This window comes from Macaca fascicularis, chromosome 9 (genome assembly GCF_037993035.2).
Source record: "Macaca fascicularis isolate 582-1 chromosome 9, T2T-MFA8v1.1".
Classification (NCBI taxonomy): Eukaryota; Metazoa; Chordata; class Mammalia; order Primates; family Cercopithecidae; genus Macaca; species Macaca fascicularis.
Window position 1 is genome coordinate 141,904,024 of NC_088383.1, and position 23,802 is coordinate 141,927,825.

A 23,802-nucleotide genomic window follows, 5' to 3' on the forward strand; every position below is an offset into this window, starting at 1 on the left:
AGGCTGGGTCATGCACCGGGCAACTGGCCACAGCCAGTGACTTCTGTGGTCACTGCCAGAGGCACCGCCGGCTGGCTGCAGGCCAGTGGGAGCAGGAGAGGGCAGCCATCCTCTCCACTCCGCTGTCACAGTGACCTTCAGGTCAGGACGCCCAGACCAGACACAAAGGCCCTGTACGGGAGACAGGTCGCAGGAGGGGGTGTGCCGCGCCCCTGGACCGCCCCCGCCCTGTGTCATTGGTAGCTGGTGTCTGTCCGGCACCTTCTCAGGACCGGCTGGAGTCCCAGGCCTCCCTGGGGTGGGGCTGAGGTGTGGGCAGCCCACGGCTGGGTCTCTGCCTCCCTGAGGCCTCTCAGTGGGCTGGGGACGACCTCAACAGGAACGAGCGTCTTTACCTGTCCCGTGAGAGGTGCAGAAAGAGGACCCGAAAGGTAGGAGGCATCTCATTCAAGAGGTTAAAGTGCTGTTCAGTGACGCAGAGATTTTGCCAAGCCTGAGTGGTGAAAAACGGCTCTCAGGGGACGCATTTAGGACGAAGGGACGTCGCTGTGCTGTTCCCTCGTTTCCAGGAGACCTCGCGGCAGAGCCAGAGTGGGGCTTTGTGCCTTTCCTGCCCCGGGCTGGGGCCTTCGGGGTTCGGGGGGCCCTGCTGGAAGTGACTCGGGGATGGCACCAGGGGGCAGCAGAGGCACGCACGAGTCACTGGCGGCCCCAAAATGTCATTTCTCTCCGGTTGTTAATGTTTAGAAACCTGATTTGCATGACGCGAAGTGCATGTCCGCCAAACCCAAAATAACAAATGGAAAATTCTCCAGCGCCTCCTCCGTGAGTGGTGCCTTTCCCTCCATCTTTCCTCCTGTGTCCTCCGCACCACACATGGAGACATACATGTACAGACACATGGATGCATGCAGACACACGTGTGCACAGACGCACACTCATGCAGACAGGCATGGACACACACACCCGTGCACAGACACACACACACAGACATGCACAGACACACACAGACGCAAGTGTACACGGACCTAGACACACAGACATGCACGGACACAGACACGCACCCATGCACAGAAGCACACACACAGACATGCATGGACACAGACACGCACATGTACACAGACGCACACACTCACGCATACAGGCACGGACACACACGGACACACACGCGTACACAGCGCAGATTCAGAGCCGTGCCCCCACACTCCCCCGGGGAAGGCCCTCTCTTCCTGGCCCAGGGATGCCAGTCAGCTGTGGTCAGGTGGTGCAGGCGGCGTCTCTAGCCCATCCCCTCCTGTGGACTATGAGTCTGTCTAATACCAGACCGGGCACGCGGTTCAGGCTCCTCACCACCAGCAGCGGGCGGCCACCACAGCCCCTGAGGGCCAGCCAGAGGGCTCCTGGAGGCCTGGGCCTCTCCGCAAGGGCAGCCCTCCCTCTGTCGAGCTGTGAGGCTTGTGGTTCTGAGTCATAGCTTCAAGTTTGCACAAACAAAAGCAGTGTTTACAAAACTTATTATCAAAGTAGAATATACAGAAAGTGGTGTAAAAGCCCATGCGTGAAAAGCTTGATGGACTTTTGCAGTGGGCACACCGTGTGGCCAGGCAAAGAGACAGGACATTGCTGGCCAGTGGCCCTCCTCCCCACAAGGGGACCACAGCAGATTCTAGCAGCTCAGGCGGGCTTTTCTGCCGGGCCTCTGGCTTGCGCTGTGGGCTTCACCCAGGTGGAGCGTGGGGCTGACCCTCCTCGCCGCAGACACCGCAGCTGGGAACGCCACAGCTTCTTCATCCCTTCTGTGGCCGAGGGCATCTGGGTGGCTTCCTGTCGTTGGGGGTCATGAGCGATGCTGCTCTCTGGGGACCCCAGCGAAGCATTTCTACCGGGCGCGGAGTCAGGTGTGGATGCGCAGCGTCAGCTACAGCGATTCCGCCAGAACTCTGCCCAGGGGCTGCTGCGCCCAGGGGCGGGCATGAGGCCCAGGGAGCCTCAGCTGCCCCCTTCCCCGTCTCATCTCCACGGCCATGTCCTCCTTTTCCACGGGAGCCCATCTGGTTGGTGTCTGGTTATCTGCGTCCGGCTTCAATTTTGCATTTCCCTGACTAATGAACTTGAGCACCATTAAAATCGTTTATTGGCCACACGAATCCTACTTTTGTGAGATTCCAACCTCATGCCATCTTCTATCAATGTCTCCTTTTCTTATTTAAAAGGGACCCACACCCTCCCCTACGCGGGACGCACGTGTGTCGGGCAACCTAGTGTCAAGGTCTTCTCATTCTCTGTGGCTGCCCCTCGACTCTCGGCAGGGCATTTTTGATGAACAGAACTTCTGAATTTTAGCCCGCGGTCTGATTTGTCATTTTTCCCCTGTACAGCTCCTACCCTGTGTCTCCCGTAGCCACAGGCGAGTGGCGCAGCCCCAGGTCCCCACAAGGGACACAGCCCTGGGCCACCTGCCAGGCCATCTCTGTGGAAAACTATGTTGCTAATAGCTCAGGGGAACCAGGCTAAGACCTCACCAGGGGAGAAAGAGGCTCCGTGAACCCTCGGCCACAGAGAACTGGTGGCTTCACAGCGTGGAGCCTCTCGGCCCGCACTCAGGAAGAGCACCCGAGTTCTTCAGTCTCTTGGTTCTGTATTTTCTTTTCAGTCTTTCTGCATTTTCTTTCTTTTTCTAGTCATTTTGTACTATATTCAATACAAGCGCCGATCGGGCGCACATTTCCACTCTTGCGGAAAACTTTTCAACGTTGTACCATAAATACGATGCATACTAGGGCTGTAGAGAGATTCTTCATTGGATTAGGGACATTTGCTTCTATCTCAATTTTAAAAATCATGAGTGGATGTTGGATTATGAAAGATACCTTTTTTGCACCTGTCAAGGCGATCTTACGATTTGTCTCCTTTTCATTCTGTTAACGTGCCCAATGATACTGAACCCCATGGGACACAACCACTTGGCACCAACGTGCACCCTTTGTAACTGCTGGATTTTATTTGCTGTATTCTGTTAGGATTTTTGTGTAATAGTGATGAGTTTTTTATTTGCTGTATTTTGTTAGGATTTTTGTGTAATAGTGATGAGAGAGCTTTTCCTCTCTTGTAGTGTCCCTGCTAAGTTTCCAGTGTCAATGTTCATCTAGCCTCTTAGTAAAAGAGGAAGTTTTTTGCTTTATTTCTATGAGTTTTCAAAGTGGTTATTTCTTCTTTCAGTTTTTGGAAGAATTTACTGGTGAAGCCAGTGGGGTCTGGGTTTTCTTTGTAGCAACATTTTAAATAAAAGATTCGATTTATTTGACAGACATTGAATCATTTGGATTTTCTACGCTTCTGTCGGCTTTGCTGAGCTGTGCTTTTTTGAGGACTTGGTCCGTTTGGGTCCATTGTCGCCTGTATTGGAGTAAGGCTGTAAAGAACTTTCTGTGTGAACTCTCAACATCCGCATCATCTCAGTGATGGGTCTTTTTCTTGCTCACATTGGAAACTCGCCTTTTCCCTTTTTTTCTTGAGCAGGGATTTCTCCATTTCATTGTCTTCTCTTTGGAACCAACTTGTGCCTTGGATTTCCTTTGCTGGTTTTGACTTCGCTGTTTCTTGTGCTGTATTGATTTGTCCTCTTTCATTTTTCTTAGATGTAATTTATTGTTGTTGTCCAGCTTCTCGAAATCAAAGCTTAAATCAAGGTTTTTTCTGGCTTTCTTCTTGTATTCAAGGCTGTATTTTTCCTGTAACCTGTTTGAGCTAAGTCGCATAAATTTTTATTTGTAATATTTCCATTCACTAAGTCAGTTTAAATCTAAGTCAGTTTAAAGTGTTTTCTGAATTCCACTGTGACTTCTTCCTTGACTAATTTGATCATCATAAGTAACTGTTTAATTTCAAGGCGCCCGTGTTTCTCACAGGTCCATTTTTGTTACTGATTTCTCACCTTACATCACCGAGGTTGGAAAACACGCTCTGAGTGACCTCGGTACTGGGGGTCTCTGCTGTGGCTGTGTGTGTGGCCCAGCAACGGTCGCTTTCAGCCACGTCTGGTGAGGGCCTTCTCGCAGGTGGGGATGCCACAGAGTCCAGGGCGGTGTAGGGCATCCCATGGCGAGGGGCTGAGTGTGCCAGCTCAGGTCTCTCCTCCTCTTCTTATAAAGCCACCAGTCCCGCTCCCAGGATAACCCCTGAATCTAAAACCATTAATTAGATCGACCCATTCATGAGTTTTGGAGGGAACATTCAAACCATAGCATTCTGCCCCCAAGACTCATGTCCTTATCATGTACAAATACATTCCTACAAACCCCGTGCTCCCAAAGTCTTAACTTGTTCCAGCAGCAACTCAAAAGTCAGAATCTTATCTATGAGCCTGTGAAATCAAAACAAGTTCTCTACTTCCGACATACAGCAGTGGAACCGGTTGAGACGTTCCCACTGGAAAACAGGGGAACAGGCAAAAAGAGAGGAGTGGAGGCTCCAAGCAAGCCCCCACCCCACAGGGCTGACGTGACCCTAAATTCAGTGAATGGGCTCTTCCGACAGCACCTGCTACCTCCGGACACACGGGCTGGGGGTTGGGCCTCCCCGACGGCTTTGCTGGGTGCAGCCCACACGGCTGCTCTTCCAGGTTGGACTCTGGTGCCTGAAGCTTCCCGAGCTGCCAGTGACTCCACAGCTCTGGGGTCCTGGTGGGGGTCCTGTTCCCGTGGCTGCACTAGGCTTTGTTCTGCTGGGCCCTCTGTGGTGGCTCCATCCCTGGGACGAGTCTCTGCCTGGGCCCCCAGACTTTCAATGGCATCCTTTGAAATCTGGATGGAGGCTGCCAAGTCTCCATCTTGCTCTCTGCAAGCTTGCAGAATCAGTGCCACGTGGCCATGGCCAATGCTATGTCCACATCTTGAGCTGTGGAGCTGCCTGAGCCACCGCTGGGGCTGCCATGGACAGCTGCACTGGAATTTGGGAGCACGGTCCTCAGCAGGCCCGGGGCAGGGAGCCTGTGGAGGGCACCTCTGGCCCATCTGCCAGAACAGTTCTGCCCTCCATGGCCTCCAGGCTGGCAACGGGAGGGCAGCCTTGAAGATCTCTGAAATGCCTTCTGGGTGTTTCTTCCACTGCCTTGAAGAACAGCACCCAGCCCCTTCTCTCTGTATGGACTTTTGGTGAATGGTCAGAGCCTTGGCTCCTCTCCTGGGCACACCTTTCACTCTTTACGTGGCCAGGCTAAGAGCTTCCAGATCCTTCCACTCGCTTTTCTTTTGATGATAAATTCCATCTCCGAGTTTTTTTTTCCCTTTTGCAGCTCAGTGTAGTGGCTGGAAGTAGCCACGCAGCAGCCTAATTCTTTGCTGCTTGGATATTTATTCTACCAGATACCCTTGTTCACCACTCTCAAGTTCAGCCTTTGACAAAGCTGTTCCACATGGACAGTTCAGCCAAGGTCTTTGCTAATTTATGACGAGGCTGGCCTTTATTCTAGGTTTTAATACCTTGCTCCGCAGTTCCATCTGAAATCTCATCAGAATGGCCTTTCCGGTCCATATTTCCATCAGCTTCCTGGTCATGACCACTTAACGGATCTCTAAAGAGTTCCAAACTTTCCCTTGTCATTTTGTCTTCCAGGCAGACCCTCACCAGAATCACCCTCAATGATCCATTTACAGACATACCGGGTTTTTAAAAGCCTTCTCCTCCAAATGCTTTCAGCCTCTGCTTATTACTCAGTTCCAAAGCTGCTTCCATATGTTCAAGTATTCATTATTGTCAACCACCCCACTCCTGGTACCAATTTTCTTAGTCCATTTCCATTTGTTTATAACAGAATATCTGAAACTGAATAATTTATAAAGAAAAGGAGACTATTTCTTACAATTCTGGAGGCTGAGAAGTCCAAGGTCAAAGGGCTGCATCTGACGAGGACCTTCTTGCAGGTGGGGTCTCTGTAGAGTCCCGAGGTGGCCCAGGATGCCACACGGTGAGGGGGCTGTGTTAGCCCAGGTCTTTTCCTCTTCTCATAAAGACATCAGCCCACTCCCGTGATAACCATAATCCATTAATTATTAGTCAGCAAACGGGCTGATCCATTCATGAACCCTCATGACCCAGTTACCTCGTACAAGCCCCACCTCTCAATACTGCCACCTTGGGCATTGTTTCAACATGAGGTTCAAGGGGGACAAACGTTCAAATCATAGCATCCTTGCTTTGTCTTTTCCAATTTTCCCCTCAGACGGGGTCTTTTCTTCAGTCTGTTTCTCAGTCACAGATTCAACCTTGGGCTGCATTCACTTTTCCCTGAAACCCCCAAATTGAGCCCTTCATTTAGGAGAGCACATATGGGATGCTGCAGGGGACACTATGTCCTGGAGGCTGCATCCTCTCCAGGCACCACAAGACCACAGCTGATTTCACTGCCTTCCAGAAGCTTCCAGGGAACAACCCTAAGGCCCAGGACCTGGTGGGTGTTCCCACGGTGCCCTGGGGCTGCTCCTGGTGGGTGTTCCCAGGGTGCTGTGGGGCTCTGCTCTCAGTGGGTGTTCCCAGGGCGCCGTGGGGCTCTGGTCTCGGTGGGCGTTCCCAGGGCGCTGTAAGGCTCTGGTCTCAGTGGGCGGTCCCAGGGCGCCGCAGGGCTCTGGTCTCGGTGGGTGGTCCCAGGGCGCCATGGGGCTGCTCCCAGCTGCAGCACAGTGACCTCTACCCTCCTGGCTCCAGGCTTGCTCCTTCTCCTCCTCGCAGAGCCTCTGTTGACACCAGTCCCAGCCGATCTCCGAATTGCCCGGTGGCCCCGGGATGGAGAGTGAGGGTTGACTCACTGCAGCAGATGCTCTCAGTGCAAAAATTTTAGTTTAGCAAGTTCTCATTGCTTCCATGGCTGATAACTTTACAAATATGAGGCTCCACCATTCACCGGCCTTTCCCGAGGATGCTCCAGTGGGCCTGCTGTGGCCTGTGACGTTCCCCAGCCAGACTGCAATGAGTCTGTGCCTGGCTGAGAGTCGGTGCAGCTTTTCCATGAGAATTCCTGCAACAGCAGGGCCTGAGGAGTGGTGACCCCCATCATGGTGACTGACGGCTCCCACGTGCCAAGCCCCAGGCCAGCTCCTGGCCCTGCACACAGTCCTGCATACACACTGGTGTCCTTGGTCCCCAAAGCTCCTATGGGGTGAGCTCTGCCTGGTCTGCAGCCATGGGGGAGGAAGAGCCATGACTCCCATGCCCAGCTTACCCACAGCAGGTGCTCTGGTGCCAGCCTGGCAGCTCACTCCTCACCTGTCCAGTAAGTGCTGCCTGGGGCAGCCCATTTTTTTTTAGATGGGGTCTCACTATGTTGGTCAGACTGGGCGTCAATGGCTATTCACAGGCACTATCATGGCTCACTGCAGCCTCGAACTCCTGGGCTCAAGTGATTCTCCCGCCTCAGCCTCCTGAGTAGCTGGGACTATAGGTGCATGCCCCCATGCCCAGTTTAGACCACAGGCACGCACCCCTGCACCCAGCTTAGACCACAAGTGCCACCCACATGCCCAGCTTGGACCACAGGCACCCCCAACGCCTGGCTTAGCCCATTTTCCTTCCTGCTTGCCATGCACACCCTCCTGGACCCAGCTCAGCTCCGGCAGGGCCATGTGCATCAGCGTCTTCCTCCAGACACAGGGCCAGCCTGTGCCACCTTCTCCTGTCCTCGGGCCTGGGCTGGGCCTGCAGGCCTCTTACCTCTGCCCTCCATCCTCTCAGCTTCAGAAGGACGGCAGCTTTCCAGGTTTCAACCTGTGGGTTGAGTCACTGGTTCTCACCCGGGGCTGTGTTGTTCCTACTGGCGATGTCTGCAGACATCTCTGGATGCCACAATGGCAGGGGTGCTCCTGCCACCCAGTGGCGGATGCTGCCCCCATCCCACCCTCACCAGCAAAGCACTGTCTGCCAAACAGCCCTGGACAAGTGGATATTTGGTCAGGTCCACCCCAGCGAGAGGACCAGGGAGGCAGCCACGCAGCCAAAGGAGGGAGGGGCCCCATCAGGCCACACTTGTCTGTTTCCCACAATTCAAGAAATGTCGTCGCCTTTTTTCTTTAAATACTGCCATTCGCACCTGCTAATCCAAAGAAAAGGTGCCATTAGCTATCGTGCTCTACAAGAATGTTTCTCAAGATTAAACCCTCAGACCTGACCAAGGTGTAAAATATTTCCTTAAACAGAGGCAGGGAACATGCAGCTCTGATCCACATGAGGCCCACGGGGCACTGCTGGCCCGTCTGCTGGTCAGCTCTTGGCTGCAGGCCTGGCTGTGCGTTTGTAGTTGTGACCTCGCCAACCTCACCGCACCCACCAGGTGGGCCGTTACTACCCCCACAAGGGCCAGGGGGACACTGAGGCTTGGAGAGGCCGGGCGACCCAGACGCACATGGCTGGGGGCATGGGGAGGGATGGCTTATGAGCTGGGGGGTGAGCAAGGCTGCCCTCACTCAGGCGTGGGACTGTGCGGCTGTGGTGTCTGTCCACAGAGCTCCAGAGCCAGGGGCAGGTTCAGCGGCATCCCTGCCCGCTTACCTTGGACACGGCAGCCAGCCTCTGCTCCACACTGGCACCCAGGCTGGTGGTGGTCCTGTCTTGGCACCGGAGCCGGTGCTGTAGCTGCAGCAGGGCCGCCAGCTGTGAGCTGCTGGTGTTGGCCGTGGCTGCAAGCAGGACATCCCTCATTGTCTCCGAGGCCGAGCAGCTCTGAAAGGGAGCAGGGGAGGTATGACAGGGGCCCAAGGCCTGGGCGGGGAGGCCTTGCACCCTGCGAAGGGCGTGCAGTGGCTGCAGCCTGGGAGCAGGAATGGGCTCCTCTGGGATGCTGGCTCCTCCTGGCACCTGGAGAGTTGCGTGAGGCCACGCTTGTTCCCTCTGTGGGACCTCTGTGAGGTCCGCACGGACAGGGCCCTGCTGGCCTGTGACTGCCGGGTCTCCAGGTCTGCCTGATGCAGGGGTTCGGGGATAAGCACACGAATGCATGTTCTCTCTGAGCCACAAGTTTACGTGGTCGGCAGGCTCCCACTGTTTGAGGACCCCGGCCTGTGGCCTGTTTCTCTAACGGCGTCCCCCCAAGGCGAGGGCCCCAGCTGAAGCCCAGGGTCCTCCCTCCTCTGTGAAGGCCTGGCTGGAGGTGCGTGGGGCAAAGACACACCTGAGACAGAGCCAGGAACTGGCAGGTAGTTGCGGGGTCCAGGGTGCCGACGCATTCCACCATCTCCAGGCTGGCGGCTGCTGCGACATCCAGGAGGCCACTGCCAAGGGCCACCTGTAGGCACTGCAGCAGCACTTCTGATGCCTGAGCCAGGTACTGCTGGGCCAGAACCATCCTCCCCTGTGGGGCACAAGGCTCGGGCTCAGGCCGGGCTCCGGGCAGAGGCCACACGAGGCTTGGGAGGGGCAGCCGCACCTTCAGGTCCTCGCCTCTCCTGCCGTGCTCCTCTGGGGCCGCCCTGGAGGCCAGGGGGTCCCTGCTGGACTTTGTGGCACCCTCTTCCTCTACCTCCAGCTCCAGAGACTTGAGGCCGCTCAGCTTGGCGCCCACCTGTGAGACACACAGCAGGTTGGCTGGCACTTCTGCGTTCCTGCTTGGCCAGCATGGGGAGGGCCCACCCAGGGAGGTTGGGATGGTCGGGGCTCCTCAGCAGGATCCCTGGGTGGCGGGCACTGCAGGCTGCAGCATGGCCTCTCACTGTCCCAAACCCTCCACCCCTGAGTTGATGCAGGGTGGCCCTGTACTGCGAGCCTGGGCGAGGGGACGTTGCAGGCAGGGTGAGAACGCAGCCCCCCCAAGGAAGCCGGCCTGAGTCACATGGGCCTGGAATCCAACACATTCCCAGGGGACTCCCGTTACTGTCCTTTGGAAACACCTTTCCTGGAACCAGCCGGCACCGAGGCCGAGGCATCCACCGGCCCTCAGGGACCCCCGGTCTGGCCAGGACACAAGCCCCAACCTGGGGATAGGAAGCCCAGGCAGCCGCTGAAGAACTGGGTTGAGAGGGAGCCCCCTGGGTTTTCAGGTCACGAGGTATCGCAGTGCCAAATCTGTGTATGCACCCATTGATTAGGCGTCAAAACAAAGAAAACATTGATAGAAATGGGGTGATGGAGAAGCCCCCGGTTCTAGTAGCTGCCCGAACGCAGGTGAAAACCAGCAAGCACGCCGGAGGCAGTGCAGCCGTGACCACCTGACCCGCACACGGCCTGGCCCCTTTCACATCGGAACACGCCGTTCAGGCATGTGCAGGACGTTCACCAAAATCGACCAGGCTGGGCCATGTGCAGCCACTGCAGAGTCCCCAGGACCAAGACCACTCAGGGTGTGTTTTCAACCACAACAACATTCAACTGGAAGTCAGTCGTGAAAACAGACCCGTGAGAAACACAGTCACCTTGAAATTAAACAAGATACAATCATCAAGTCAGTCAAAGAAGATATTGCAATGGAATTTATAAAATGGACTTAGAGAATGAAAATACTGAGGGAGAAGAAAAGGAAAAGTCTGAGGCTGACAGCCAAGGCTGGTCCTTCGAGAAACAGTCTGAAAGGTCACCGCCACAGGCACAGAGGGCCGCTGGGCAAAACCAAACTGCAGCGCACCGGTGAGCAGGAGGGGCCCAGCAGAGAAGCCCCCGTTCTCCAGGTCGTCAGCTGGCTCCGGGAAATGTTTCCTCCCCTTTCCAGACATGAACACGGTGGGCTGCGAGGGAGCCTGCGTGAGTTGTGGGAGGGGTGGGGGCTTATCCAACGCACCCACAGCTGCACGAACAAGAGAGGCTGTGCTTTGTGCTCCCTGAAGACACGCCCGCAGCGGCACAAATAAGGAAGCCACAAGAACAGCAAAAGAGACCAGCACACTTTCTTATCAGAGCGTTCGGATTCAACTGTGAAAACGGCCACCCACTGGCCGCTGCAGAGCTTTCTTCTTTCACTTACTAAACTTTTGCTGCAACCTCCCCGTGTCCACGCCCCTTAATTTTCTGGGTTCTGAGACAATGAACAATGAGCTCGGATAACACCTTAGACAATGTGACCAGCAACCCTAGACTGTGTCAATCCTACGTATCAAAATCTGGGAGACTAAAATGGGGGTTAGAGGAAAAATACAGCCTTGAATACAAGAAAAAAGCCAGAAAAACCTTGGTTTAAGCTTTGATTTCAAGAAGCTGGACAACAACATAAATCACATCTAAGGACAGCAAAAGGCAGGTACGTCCGGGCCTGGCCTGCATGGGGCGGGGGCCGCGGAAGACCCCTGTGTGCTCCACACGGGACTTGACGTCTGCTCTGCCCGGGCCCCTCCTCGCTGGGGAACCATCAGCAGCATTCACAGATGAGGACGCCAGTGCCCAGGCGGCCATGCCAACCCTCGCTTCTGGTCCACGCCCAGCTGCTACCCGAGCACATCAATGGAGGCTGGTTGCACCGAGAGCCACAACTCCATCCATTCATTGAGGTACGTCAAGTCCTGTGCTCGGTCCTGAAGACGCAGGACAGACAGCATCTCAGGGCTGACCCAGGGCTGCACGGCACCTGGTGGGGGAATGGCCCTGGGCGTGCAGCCAGGCACACACAGCGTGGTTGCTCTGGTCCCTGAGGGCGTCTTCCTGAGGAGCTGGTGTGTGGGGACAAGCCCAGGTTCTCCGCTGCGGCAGGTGCCTTCCAGGGGAGGAACTGGCATCTGCACAAGTGTTTAGGAAGGTGACTTGAGGCTTTCAGGGCTTACTGGGGCCGTCACCAGGGTCATGAGGCAGTAGGTCACTCCCGCAGCTGACTCGGCCCTGCCGGGCAGCCTTGCAGCCTTCTGGAGAAGGGTGGGCCCTGGGCTGAGGGTGAAGAAGGTCCCAACTGCCCTTCTCAGAGCCACCTGGGCGCTGAGGCAGCAGCCTCCCTGGGCTGTAGGGGGTAGGGGATGGAGGGGAGCCAAGGCTGCCCAGGGCTGGCCCTGCTGTGCTCTGGCATGGGTGCCATGGTGCCCGGTGCTCAGGCCCACCCTAGGCTGCTCCTGCAGCTTCTGAGCTCCCCAGGTCCCTGCTCCAGGCCCGGCCAGAGCCGCTGCTGTGGGAGACACCAGTTGCATTGTTCCGTGCTCGCCAGTGCAGGGCTGGATTGGGGCAGGCTGTGTGCTGGGGTGGGCTGCATGCTGGTGCGGGTCGACCCACATGCCCGCCTGCCCTCCATGCCTGTCTGCCGTCCCTGCCTACTCCACAGACGCTGTGGTTCCCTCCCAGGTCTGTTCCGGAAGGCCTGTGTTTCACCAGCCCCATTTCTTCCCTCACACCTGCTTCCTACATTTTTCTCTCTTCCTGGGGCCATGCCCTTCTGCACGGAGGATGACACAATTCGTCTGCTATAATCAGGGGAGTCCTAAACACTTTGCTTGTGTTTTTAGGCAGGGGTGACAGGTGTCGGAGCGACTTGGGATAGAAGCAGGAGCACTTACCGAGGGGCCCTCCTCCCAGTAGCAGGCAGGGCGCACGGGGTCGGCTTGCACGGCCAGCAGGTGGAGGGCCCTCCCGGCCAGGCCCAGGAGCCGGGCGCGGATCTGCACACAGCCCACACTCAGCGGCTGCAGGCTCCCCAGCTGCGCCAGTGCCTCGTGTGCCAGAGTCCGCTTCAGCGTGAACCATTGCTTCGAAAAGACAGACACGTTACAGCTGCCACCCCAAGGGCGGCCGCCCCCTCTGCCCAGGGGACCCAGTGAGCCTGCCCCTGGTGTCCTCTGTGGGTGGGGACACTGGGAGCTCTGCGAAACACCGCCGCCCGCAGGGTGCTGCCCTCGCAGGGAGGGTCTCGGGGCTCTGGTGTGGGGTCACAGACGTCTGCTCATATAACCTTAATTCAGCGCTCACTGACAAATCAATTTTAGGCCCGTCTTTGGTTCATTTATACTTATGTAAATTAATTTGAGTCATATTTCATGACGCCTAAGAAAATGTAAAATGGAAGAATGTACATTTCCCTCAAAACATTCTACATATTCAGCTGTTTTGAGTATGTCGTCAGCTGGACTCCATTCAACCAAAACGGAGTCCACCTCTATTGACTCTTTAATCCACATATGAATTAATTGTTAATATGAATTAATTCGTCAAAGCCAATTCATGAGTCCGGAAGGGCAGCTGCGAGTCACGTAGGAAACGCCGCCGCAGTGGAACCTGCATTTTATGAGCCAATTCAGTCCCCTCAAAGGGCGAGACAACGTCCTTCTTCTGCAAGGCCCGGGAGCTCCCCCTGCTGCAAGAGGTCCCCGCAGGGAGGGCGCTCAGACTCCCCCAGCCGATCCGCACCGCCAGGCGTGCGGTGATGGAGACGCCTCCTGCTGGAACGGGGCCCCTCAGCTGCACTGTGGCCTGGTGCTCCCCTCACAGGGAATCTGCGACCCCAGCAATTACCAGCCCGACGGAAGTGCAGTCACTGGTGTTCTGCAGATAGTCCGCCAGCAGCTTCTCCAGGGAGCCCTGCCTACTCTGCTGCCCGCGGGCCTCCTCCCAGATGAACTGGAGCATGTCCAGAGCCATCTCCACAAGGCTGAGCTTGAGGCGCGCCAGCTTCCTCATCAGCGGCGTGTTGACATTCTGCAACTGAGGGGCCAGGCGTGCATCTGAAGCATGGAAGCTTCTGGTAAGCCTGACTCTACATCCCACGGCTTGGACGAGGCATAACTGACATAAGAAACTCAAAATAAACCGCACAGCTCTACAGTGAAAAACTGACACACTTGGATCACGAATACACCCGTGAAACCATCACCGCCCTCGAGATCATGCAGTAGCCCTCACCCCCAAATCTCTTCGTGCCCTGTCGTGTCCCTCCCGGTCACCTAGCTGCCTGCTGGCACCCTGCATTCATCTGCACTTTCCAGAGCTGTACCTACGCGGAAGCGCACAGCGTGCGGTCTTCTATCTGGTTCGTTTCCCTCAGCGAAGTCACCGTGAGATCCCCCACGCGGCTGCACGCATGCTGCGTCCCTCACAGCCGGTGTCAGTGCACCGTGCGGATGGGCCACACTCTGCTTATCTATTCAAATATTGTATTTCCAGTTCTGGGGCTACGACGAGTAAAGCTGCTGTGAACACCCATGTGCAAGTGAACACACGGGAGTGGAAAGGCTGGGTCCTGGGTAGGCCTGTGTGTAATTCTTAGGAAACAGCCGAACTGCCCTCTGCAGCAGCTGTGCCACTGGCGCTTAGGGCCCAGGTCTCTCCACACATCTGCTGTGGTTGGTCTTTTACATTGTAGCTGTTTTAATAGGTGGGTGGTGGTTTCTTACGATGGTTACAATTTGCGTGTCCCTAGCTGGCTGATGACACTATCTTTGCATGTGCTTATTTACCATCCACATATTTGCTTTGGGGGAGTGTCTGTTAAAATATTTTGCTCATGTTTTATTGGGTTGTTGTTAACTTTTGAGAGTTCTTTATCCATTCTGGATACAATATCTTTATCAGACAGAGGATTTGTAAATGTTTCCTCCCTGTCCATGGCATCTTTTCCTTCTCTTCATACTGTCTTTTGAAGAGAGGTCCAAGCTATCACTTTATTACTTTATGGCTCATACTTTAGGTGTCATAAATAAGAAATCTTTGCCAAACCTGAGGTCACACATCTATTTTCCTATGTGTTCTTCTAGAAGCTTCATGGGTTTAGCCCTTATATTTAGGTCTACAATCTATTTGGAGTTAATTTTTACATATGGTGTGAGGCATTAGGTAAAGTGGGCTGTTTTGGACGTGGATGATCCTTCCTTTGGCGAGCCGCCTTTGTGTCTTTGGTGAAGGTCACCTTCCTGTGCGTGTAGGGTCCCCGCCTGGATTCCATTTTGTTCCGCATGTCGACTTTTACACGAGAGCCACACTGTCTGGATTCCCGCTCCTCTCTGTACTAGGCCTTAAAATCAGGCGGCGTCAGACCCTCCAATTTCGTTCTTCTTTTTCAAAGCTGTGTTGGCCATGTTAGGTCTTTTGTATTCTCATATGAGTTTTAAAGTCATTTTGTCATTTTCTCCAAAAAAAAGCCTGCAGTGATCTTGGTCAGGGGTATAGACGATTTAGGGCGAATCAAGAACTTAACAATACTAAGTCCTCTGATACGCAAACATGGTATGTTTCTTCACCTACTTAGGTATTCCCAGCTATTTCTCACTTATATTTGTAGTTCTCAGAGTACAGGTCTTTACATTTTTGGGACAAATTTCATTTTTAAATGCCGTCATAAAATTGTTTTAAAATTTTTAATATCTGAGTGTTTCCAGCATGTAGAAATACACAACTGATATCTGCATATTGTTCTTATATCCTGCAACCTTACTAAACTCAGTATTAGTAGCTTTATTTTTCGGTGGATTGCATATGACTGTGTGTACAGACAATTTTGTTGTATGTGAACAAAAACAGTTTCCTTCCTTCCTTTCCAATCTGGACGCTTTCAATTTCCTTTTTTCCTGCCTGACTGCATAGGCCGGAAGTCCCACGTCAACACGGAACACGGGTGAGGAGAGGGCACCTCCTCGTCTTCGTCCTTATCGAAAGGGGCATCAGTCTTTCTCCCATAACTGTGACGTTACCTCTGGCTTTTTCACAGATGTCCTTTAGCAGACTGAGGAAGTTTTCCTCTATTGTTTGCTAGGAGTGTTTACCAGGAATGGGTGTTGAATTTTGTCAAACGCTTTTCCCGCATCCACAAAGATGATCATATGGTTTTGTTAGTTTTGAAAATAAATGGTGAAGCAAGTTAATTTTTGAATGTTAAACTATTCTTGGGGTAACCTTGGCTTGGTTATGATGTATTATCCTTTTTAAATACTGTTGAATTCAATTTGCTAACATTTTGTTCACAAGGAATGCTGGTCAGTAGCTTTTTGTTGTTGTTGTTAATATCTTTATCTTGTTTTGGTATCAAGGTAATATTTGCATCATAGAAAAACTGGGACGTATTCTCTCCTCAATTTTCTAGAACAATTTGTGTAGAACTGGTATTATTTTTTCTTAGATACTTGGCAGAATTCACTAGTCAAGCCATCTGGGCTTGACATTTTCTTTGTGAGAATGCTTTTAATTACAAATTAAAAATTTAAAATATACAGGGCTACTCAGGCTTTCTTTTTGAGTGGGCTTTGGTAGTTCATGCTTTCAAGGAATTTTTCCATTTCATCTAAGTTGGCAAATATATTAGCATAAAGTTGTTTGTAATATGATCCCCTTATTATCCTTTCAATATCTGTAGAATCCACGGAGAAATTGCGTCTCTCATTCCTGATATTGGCAATTTATGTCATTTTTTTTTTTCTGATCCGTCCGACTAGAAGTTTTTCAATTTACCGATCTTTTCAAAGAACTAGCTTTGGTTTCATTACTTTCCTCTTTTATTTTTCTGTTTTCTGTTTCACTGATTGATTGCCACTCTGATCTTTACTTTTTTTTTTTTTTGAGACGGAGTCTCGCTCTGTCACCCAGGCTGGAGTGCAGTGGCCGGATCTCAGCTCACTGCAAGCTCCGCCTCCCGGGTTCCCGCCATTCTCCTGCCTCAGCCTCCCGAGTAGCTGGGACTACAGGCGCCTGCCACCTCGCCTGGCTAAGTTTTTGTATTTTTAGTAGAGACGGGGTTTCACTGTGTTACCCAGGATGGTCTTGATCTCCTGACCTCGTGATCCGCCCGTCTCGGCCTCCCAAAGTGCTGGGATTACAGGCTTGAGCCACTGCGCCCGGCCTGATCTTTACTTTTTATTCCTCTGCTTATTTGGGAACTGAGTTTGCTCTCTTCATACTTTTGTAAGTTGCAGGCTGAAGTAATTGATTTGAATCTTTTCCCATTTCTCCTACAGGTGTTTAGTGCTGTAAATTTCTATCTCAGTGTTGCATTGGCAACATCTTAAACATTTTGATAGGTGTTTTTTTAATTCCCTTCAGTTCAAAATACTTTCTCCTTTGATTTCTTCTGTGGCTCACAGTTATTGCAACGTTTGCTATTTACTTTTCAAATCTTTGGCATTTCGCACATACATAGCTGTTTTTTTGTTTTGTTTTTTGTTTTTTGGTTTTTTTTTTTTTTGAGACGGAGTCTCGCTCTGTCACCCAGGCTGGAGTGAGGTGGTGCAATCTCAGCTCACTGCAAGCTCCGCCTCCCGGGTTCACGCCATTCTCTTGCCTCAGCCTCCCGAGTAGCTAGGACTACAGGCACCCGCCACCACACCCGGCTAATTTTTTGTATTTTTTTTTTTAGTAGAGACGGGGTTTCACCGTGTTAGCCAGGATGGTCTCGATCTCCTGCCCTCGTGATCCGCCCGCCTTGGCCTCCCAAAGTGCTGGGATTACAGGCATGAGCCACCGCGCCTGGCCAGCTTTCTGTTTTTTTTAAATTGAGGTAAAAGTCACATAGCATAAAATTAACCATTTAAAAATATACAACTCAGTGGCACTTACACATTCACAACATTGTGCCACCATCATCTCTAATTCCACAACATTTTCATCACTCCAAAAGGAAACCCCTCACCCATTAAAGAATCATCCCTCATCCTCCTTGCCCTGTTTTCTACGGATTTATCTATCTTTCTGTTTCTGATTTCTAATTTAGATTGTGGCACCAGTATACATTTTTATAACTTACATCTTTTAAATTTATTGAGACTTGTTTTATGGTCCAAAATACGGTCCATCTTGAAACATATTCATGTGCACACAAAGAGCATCTTATTCTCCTGTTGTTGGGTGAACGTTCTAGAAATATCTTTAGGTCATAGTGGTTGGTAGTGTTGTTCAAATCTTCTAGTGATTTGCTGATTTTCTGGCTCTTTGTTCCATTAATACTGAGATACTGAAATCTGACTGCGAGTGTGGGGTTGTCTATTTCTCCATTGCAATTTTGTCAGTTTTTGCTTCATTGACTGCGAAACTCCGTTATTAGCTACAGAAATGTTTGCACTTCTAGCCTCTTGACTGGTTGCGCTGTTTGCACTATAAAATGAGTTTCCTTATCCTTGGTAATATTCTTTTTTCCAAAGTCGGCTTAGTTATTAATATAGCCACCGCAGCTTTCTTTTCATTAGTGTTAGCTGGTATATTTTTTCCATTCTCCTTTTAACCTATTTATGTCTTAATATTTAAAGTGGCTTTCTTGTAGGTAACCCATAGTTGGGTTTTGCTTTTTTATATAATCTCACAAATTCTTTTAACTGAGGGCGTTTTGATTATTTAAATTTCATGTAATTATTCCATGATTAGGTCTAAGGTTATCATCTTGCTGTTTATTTTCTGTTGGTCTCACCTGTCCTTTATTATTTTTCTTTTTTCTGCTTTCATGGGGGACAAATGAATACTTGTTATGATTTCCATGTATCTCCTTTCTTGGCTCATGCAGCACACATCTGTATTCTGGGACTTCTGTGGCTGTTGTGGTGTGTAGAGAGTATGATGCCACTTCACGCACGGTGTAGAAACCTCGCATCTGTTACTGACCTCCCAATCTTTATGCCATTGTTGTCATACATTTCATTTTTACGTGTTATAGGCCCCATGCTACGTTGTTATTGTTGTTTAAGCAGCCAATTATCTTGCAGAGTGATTTTTAGAATAAGAAAGATTGGACACACTTTCCCCTGCAGTTTACGCGTTTGAGGCTCTCCACGCACCTGTGTGGATCCACACTTCAGTGGGCATGGCTTCCTTCTGCCTGCGGGACTGACTCCAAGAGCTCCTGCAGCCCCTGAGGACGCCTTCCTTCGGCTCTCGAGTGTTTGCAGAAACATCTTTCTCTCGCCTTCATTAAGAATCGTATTTTCTGGGTATAGAATTCCAGGTCGGCAGTGTTTCCTCTTGGCCTTCACAGAGGTCCCTGCGCTGGGCTCTCAGCTACACCGCTTCTGTGGGAAGCTGCGCCATTCACCTCTGTCACTCTGCACGCAACGTGCAGTGCTCTCTCTCTGACGCTCAGATCTCTTATCACTGGTGTCAAACCATCTGGTTACGGCTCTGACACAGTTTCATTCCTCTTCATAGTTCTTGTGCGTGGGATTCATTCAGCTTCTTGGATCTGTGGGTTTGTATTTATTTTTATCAAATTTGGAAAATGTTCAGTCATTAGTTAGTCAAATTATTCTACTTTCTCCTCTTCTCCCAGGATTCCAATTACACCTATATTCGTGCACTTAAAACTGTGTGACTTTAATTTTTGTTCTCTTTAATTTCATTTTCTCTTCATTTTTAAAAGTTTCTGTTGCTATGTCTTTAAGTTCTCCAATGTTTTCTCCTGCCATCGTTGTCATTCACTCCACCTGGTGCCTTCCTCATCTCCCGTGTCGTGGTTTTCACCCTGAAAGTTTGGGTTTTGTCTTCCTTTTATATCTTTACCATTTCTACTTAACTTTCTGAACATATAGAATACAGTGATAACTTGTCTTCCAATTATATCTGTGCCCACTGATCAATTTGCTTTTGATTGATCAATTATTCTCCCTATTTTCCTGCTTTTCTATACAGCAATATTTTATTGGTTGCCAGACATTTGGGCTTTGTTTTCCTTTGGGGTCTGGTGGGCATTTCTGCATTTCTGTATGTGTTCTTCAGGCTTGGGCTCTGTTCCAGGACAGTTGTCTTCTCAGAGGAAATAGTTGGGTCCTTTCAGGTCTGCTTTCTAGGGTCTCTCAGGCAGGTCTGGAGTGGGGCTCACCAGGCCTAAGGACCCCTGACTGAGGCAAGGCCCTGTGTCTGCTTTGCCCGACACCCCAGGGATCATGGGGGTTTCCAATCTGGCTGGTGAAGCAGGTGCTGTTCCCGCCCTAGAACGCTTTTGGGTGGTTCTTCCCCAGCACGGGGCAGCTTCCTCTCAAGAGTGTGCTCATCAGGCCTGGGCAGGACACTCCGGGGCCTCTCCCGAAGGTCTTGGGGTTTTCTCTCTGTGCAGCCCTCCCCTGCCCTCCCCTCCCCGGGGCTCTGTCCCATGAGTGGCAGTGCCTGGCTCTCCACAGGCTCTCGGCTCCATCCTGTGACTCAGGTCACCAGCAGAATCCACCGGAGCTACCGCGGTGAGCTTGGACCTTAGCTCGGGGACCACTGCCTATCATTGCTGATGTCTAGTGTTCTGAAAGTCCTCGTTTCATACAGTTTGTGTTTTCGTTGTTTCTGGTCCCTGTTACTCCATTTCAGCTAGCAGCAGAAGTCAGCTGGCTTGTAAGGTAAGTTACAGTGGGGTTTATATCCCGGTGGGAGTGACCCAGTGTACACAGGAACCAGGACACTTGCTTACGTCTTGAAGTGACAGTAGGCCCTGGACACTGAGGAGCCTCCCTTCCTCCTCAACCACGGCGCCCTGGGCCAGGCCATATGCTTCCAAGTAATACGCAGTTTTTTGTTCTTCATCTTCCTCGTTCTGGGCACGTAACCTTTATAAGACATAAGAATGGAATTTGGAACAAAAAATGTTAAAACATTATGTTATTATTACTAAATGTTTAATATGTCATTTTCTATCATTATACTATATATCTTATTAGTGCTTAAAATGATGTTTTAAAATAGCTAACATGTAAAGACATTCACGATATGTCTTAGAGGTTTAAGAAGCTGGAATAATGCAGTATGTACAGCGTATTATGGTTATGAAATTTAAATCTGCACTTGAAGGAGATTTGCAGAAGCAATTCTACAGCATCAGCTTTACCCAGCAGGCTAGGTTTGATCGGCTAACTCAGCTTCCGCAAGGACAGCGTACGGCATCCACAGTGACAGACACGGCTCAGGTCAGACCTTGTGGTGGGTTACACCTTTCCCCACACAGGCTTCTGCACACCTGCACTGGGCCCGCCGTGTCGAGACGCTTGCGTGTGGACAAGTGGGGGCAGCCCCAGGTTCGGGGCAGGGCAGTGGACGGGGCCAGGGAGGCTTTGCCAGGGCAGGGGTGGCTGGCAGCTGCTGTGGTGGGGACAGCTGGCATCAGGACTGTGTGGGCCCTGCCCTTGGGGGGAGCAGCCCCTGAGATGCCACCTGGGGCCAGGCTACAGAGCCATGCAGAGCGGGGCCGTCTCCTTAGGTCAGGGCCCTGCAAGCAGCTCAGGGCTGTGCTTGGGATGTGCGCGTGTGACCTGGGCCTGGGCACGTGTGTGCAACGCGTGTGTGCCTGTGGCTGGTGGGGGTGGGTGGTGCTGTATGTCTGTGCATGTCTGCCAAGGGCTGGAGGTGCAAGGCCCAATGTGGGTGCCCTCGAGGGAGGTGTGGGCAGCCACAGGGCTGGGGCCAGAAAGAGGCCCTGTCAGGGGCAACGGGGCTTCCCCGACGGGGAAGGCTGGACATGTGATCAGAACATGTGGGGGAGGCGGCAGCCGGGGGCTTCCCAGGGGAGGGGCCTGTGGACCCCAAGGGGGTGCAGCTGGGGTGAGCCAGGCCCAGAGGGCAGGATGGCACTGGGTGTGCTGCGCGTGGGAGAAGCAGTGACTCCCGTGCAGGGGGGCGCAGAGGCAGCCTTACCTCTTGATCTTCGCTCGCTCTAGTTTTACATCAACACAATTCTCTTTGTAGCCACAGTCGATAAACTTTCTCTCAATTTCCAACAGGCTATCGTCCATGTCTTTCAGCAGCAGCGAGCACTCGGTGGCTTCAGTGACCGCCGACTGCTGCGCAACCCTGACCCGCAGGCTCAGGCACCTGACGGAGGGACAGTTTGGGGCCTGGAGTCAGAAGCCCCAGGGCCGCGTCAGGACTTGCGGCTGGGCTGCTGCTGTTCTCCCCGGTGTTCATCCAGGGATGCTCGAAGAAACGCTTTTGGAGCGTTTCTTGAAAATCAACATCATATGGGCCTCATTCTGTGATCGCATGTGATAAAATCAGCCCCACCCCAGGCACTGCATCCAGATGGAAATTCAAAAACCCTCTCCTACTTGACTCACTAGTGGAACAGAACCCGCGCTGAAGCTCTGGGCGGTTCACACGCTGCTGCTGCGGGGCCCAGGGCAAGGCCGGGAGGGAGGCGGAGAGCACAGGAGCCAGGCTGCGGCCCGGAGCAGCCACAGCAGGGCCCCGGGCTGCCCTCGCGCAGATGCAGAGAGCTCCACAAAGACGAAGCAGAACACAAGGAAAGCCCGAGTCAGACAGAAATCCGTGTTGCTGGGGTCTGTAAACCAAAGCCAGCTCCTTAAAAGGTCCACTGTGTTGGAGCCTGTGATTCTGATTTAGAAGAGATGGCGTCGCCAGCCTGGCTAACACGGCGAAACCACATCTCTACTAAAAATACAAAAATTAGCCGGGCGTGTTGGCGCGTGCCTGTAATCCCAGCAACCCGGGAGGCTGAGGCAGGAGAATTGCTTGAACCAGGGAGCTGGAAGTTGCAGTGAGCTGAGATTGCACCACTGTGCTCCAGCCTGGGCGACAGAGAGACGGCGCCGATAAACGGCAATGAGGGAGGCGTGCCTGAGGCAAGGGCTTTGTGAAAGCTGTAAGAACACATGCCCTACAAATTCACACGGACACACCACAAACTTAGAGGAAAAGGGTTCCTAGGCCCTTCCCAAGGCCCTGGAGTTGCCTTTCGAAGCCAGACAGGACACGTGGATGCAAGGCCCACTTCTCAGAGAAAGCCTGAAGCAAGCTCAGGAAACTTCTGGAGCTTTCTGGAGCTGTGCGGAAAGCTGTGGATATGAGGCCCCATGACATGGGCCTCTGAACTTGCACAGGCTGGACGTATGGCACAAAAATCGCAGATGGAAAAGAGGAAACCACAGCTTTCACGCTAATGAACAGTGTTTCTTACAAGGAGTTACCTGGCTTCTAGATCTGTGATCATGAATTCCAATAAAGGCAGTCGGTTTGGTCTTTCTTTCTTGAGGATCTTGAAGGCATTGATGAGCTTCTGAAATATGTGACACACCTGAGGATAGGCGGGGGTGGATACGGGTGTACCTGAGGACAGGCGGGGGTGGATATGGGTGTGTCTGAGGACAGGCAGGCATGGATACAGGCCTGAGGACAGGCAAGCTACAGGCCTGAGGACAGGCGTGGGTGGATATGGGTGTGTCTGAGGACAGGCAGGCATGGATACAGGCCTGAGGACAGGCAAGCTACAGGCCTGAGGACAGGCGGGGGTGGATATGGGTGTGTCTGAGGAGAGGCAGGCATGGATACAGGCCTGAGGACAGGCAAGCTACAGGCCTGAGGACAGGCGGGGGTGGATATGGGTGTGTCTGAGGACAGGCAGGCATGGATACAGGTCTGAGGACAGGCAGGCATGAATACAGGTCTGAGGACAGGCAGGCGGGGACAGATACAGGCCTGAGGACGGGTGGGTGGGGACAGATACAGTCCTGAGGACGGGTGGGGGTGGATACGGGTGTGTCTGAGGACAGGCAGGCACGGATACAGGCCTGAGGACAGGCAGGCGGGGACAGATACAGTCCTGAGGACGGGTGGGGGTGGATACGGGTGTGTCTGAGGACAGGCGGGCATGGATACAGGCCTGAGGACAGGCAGGTGGGGACAGATACAGTCCTGAGGACGGGTGGGGGTGGATACGGGTGTGTCTGAGGACAGGCGGGCATGGATACAGGCCTGAGGACAGGCGGGCGGGGACAGATACAGGCCTGAGGACGGGGGGGGGGGGGGTGGATACGGGTGTGTCTGAGGACAGGCAGGCATGGATACAGGCCTGAGGACAGGCAAGCTACAGGCCTGAGGACAGGCGGGGGTGGATATGGGTGTGTCTGAGGACAGGCAGGCATGGATACAGGTCTGAGGACAGGCAGGCATGGATACAGGTCTGAGAACAGGCAGGCGGGGAGAGATACAGGCCTGAGGACGGGTGGGTGGAGACAGATA

At 52.6% G+C, this 23,802-nt stretch overlaps 1 protein-coding gene and 1 long non-coding RNA gene across 13 annotated transcripts in view; one reads left to right on the forward strand and one right to left on the reverse strand.

The window, feature by feature from the left end:
• CFAP46 (cilia and flagella associated protein 46) overlaps positions 1-23,802 on the reverse strand; it is a 133,828-nt gene that overhangs the window by 22,325 nt on the left and 87,701 nt on the right. For 9 of the 11 annotated variants that reach the window (XR_012418304.1, XR_012418303.1, XR_012418302.1 and 6 more), the window contains exons 37-45: positions 22,752-22,858; positions 21,463-21,639; positions 20,246-20,381; positions 13,399-13,587; positions 12,447-12,635; positions 9,413-9,547; positions 9,158-9,337; positions 8,539-8,709; positions 396-493 (exon numbers count right to left, since the gene is read on the reverse strand). Coding sequence is in view for 7 of the 11 variants with exons in the window: in XM_045361769.3 (XP_045217704.2) it covers positions 396-493; positions 8,539-8,709; positions 9,158-9,337; positions 9,413-9,547; positions 12,447-12,635; positions 13,399-13,587; positions 20,246-20,381; positions 21,463-21,639; positions 22,752-22,858 (1,382 nt within the window). In the remaining 4 variants the exon portion in view is untranslated. Of the gene's footprint in view, positions 1-395; positions 494-8,538; positions 8,710-9,157; positions 9,338-9,412; positions 9,548-12,446; positions 12,636-13,398; positions 13,588-19,046; positions 20,382-21,462; positions 21,640-22,751; positions 22,891-23,802 lie in introns of those variants that run through there. The other 2 variants (XM_074003117.1, XM_074003118.1) reach the window with 2 other exon arrangements.
• Positions 78-22,807, forward strand: LOC135965213 (uncharacterized). 2 transcript variants are annotated; one of them, XR_010578136.2, is made up of 3 exons: positions 231-431; positions 20,551-20,738; positions 21,549-22,807. It is a non-coding gene; the product is annotated as an uncharacterized lncRNA (long non-coding RNA). The 2 variants fall into 2 exon arrangements; XR_010578135.2 differs by lacking the exon at positions 20,551-20,738 and having other exon boundaries at positions 78-431.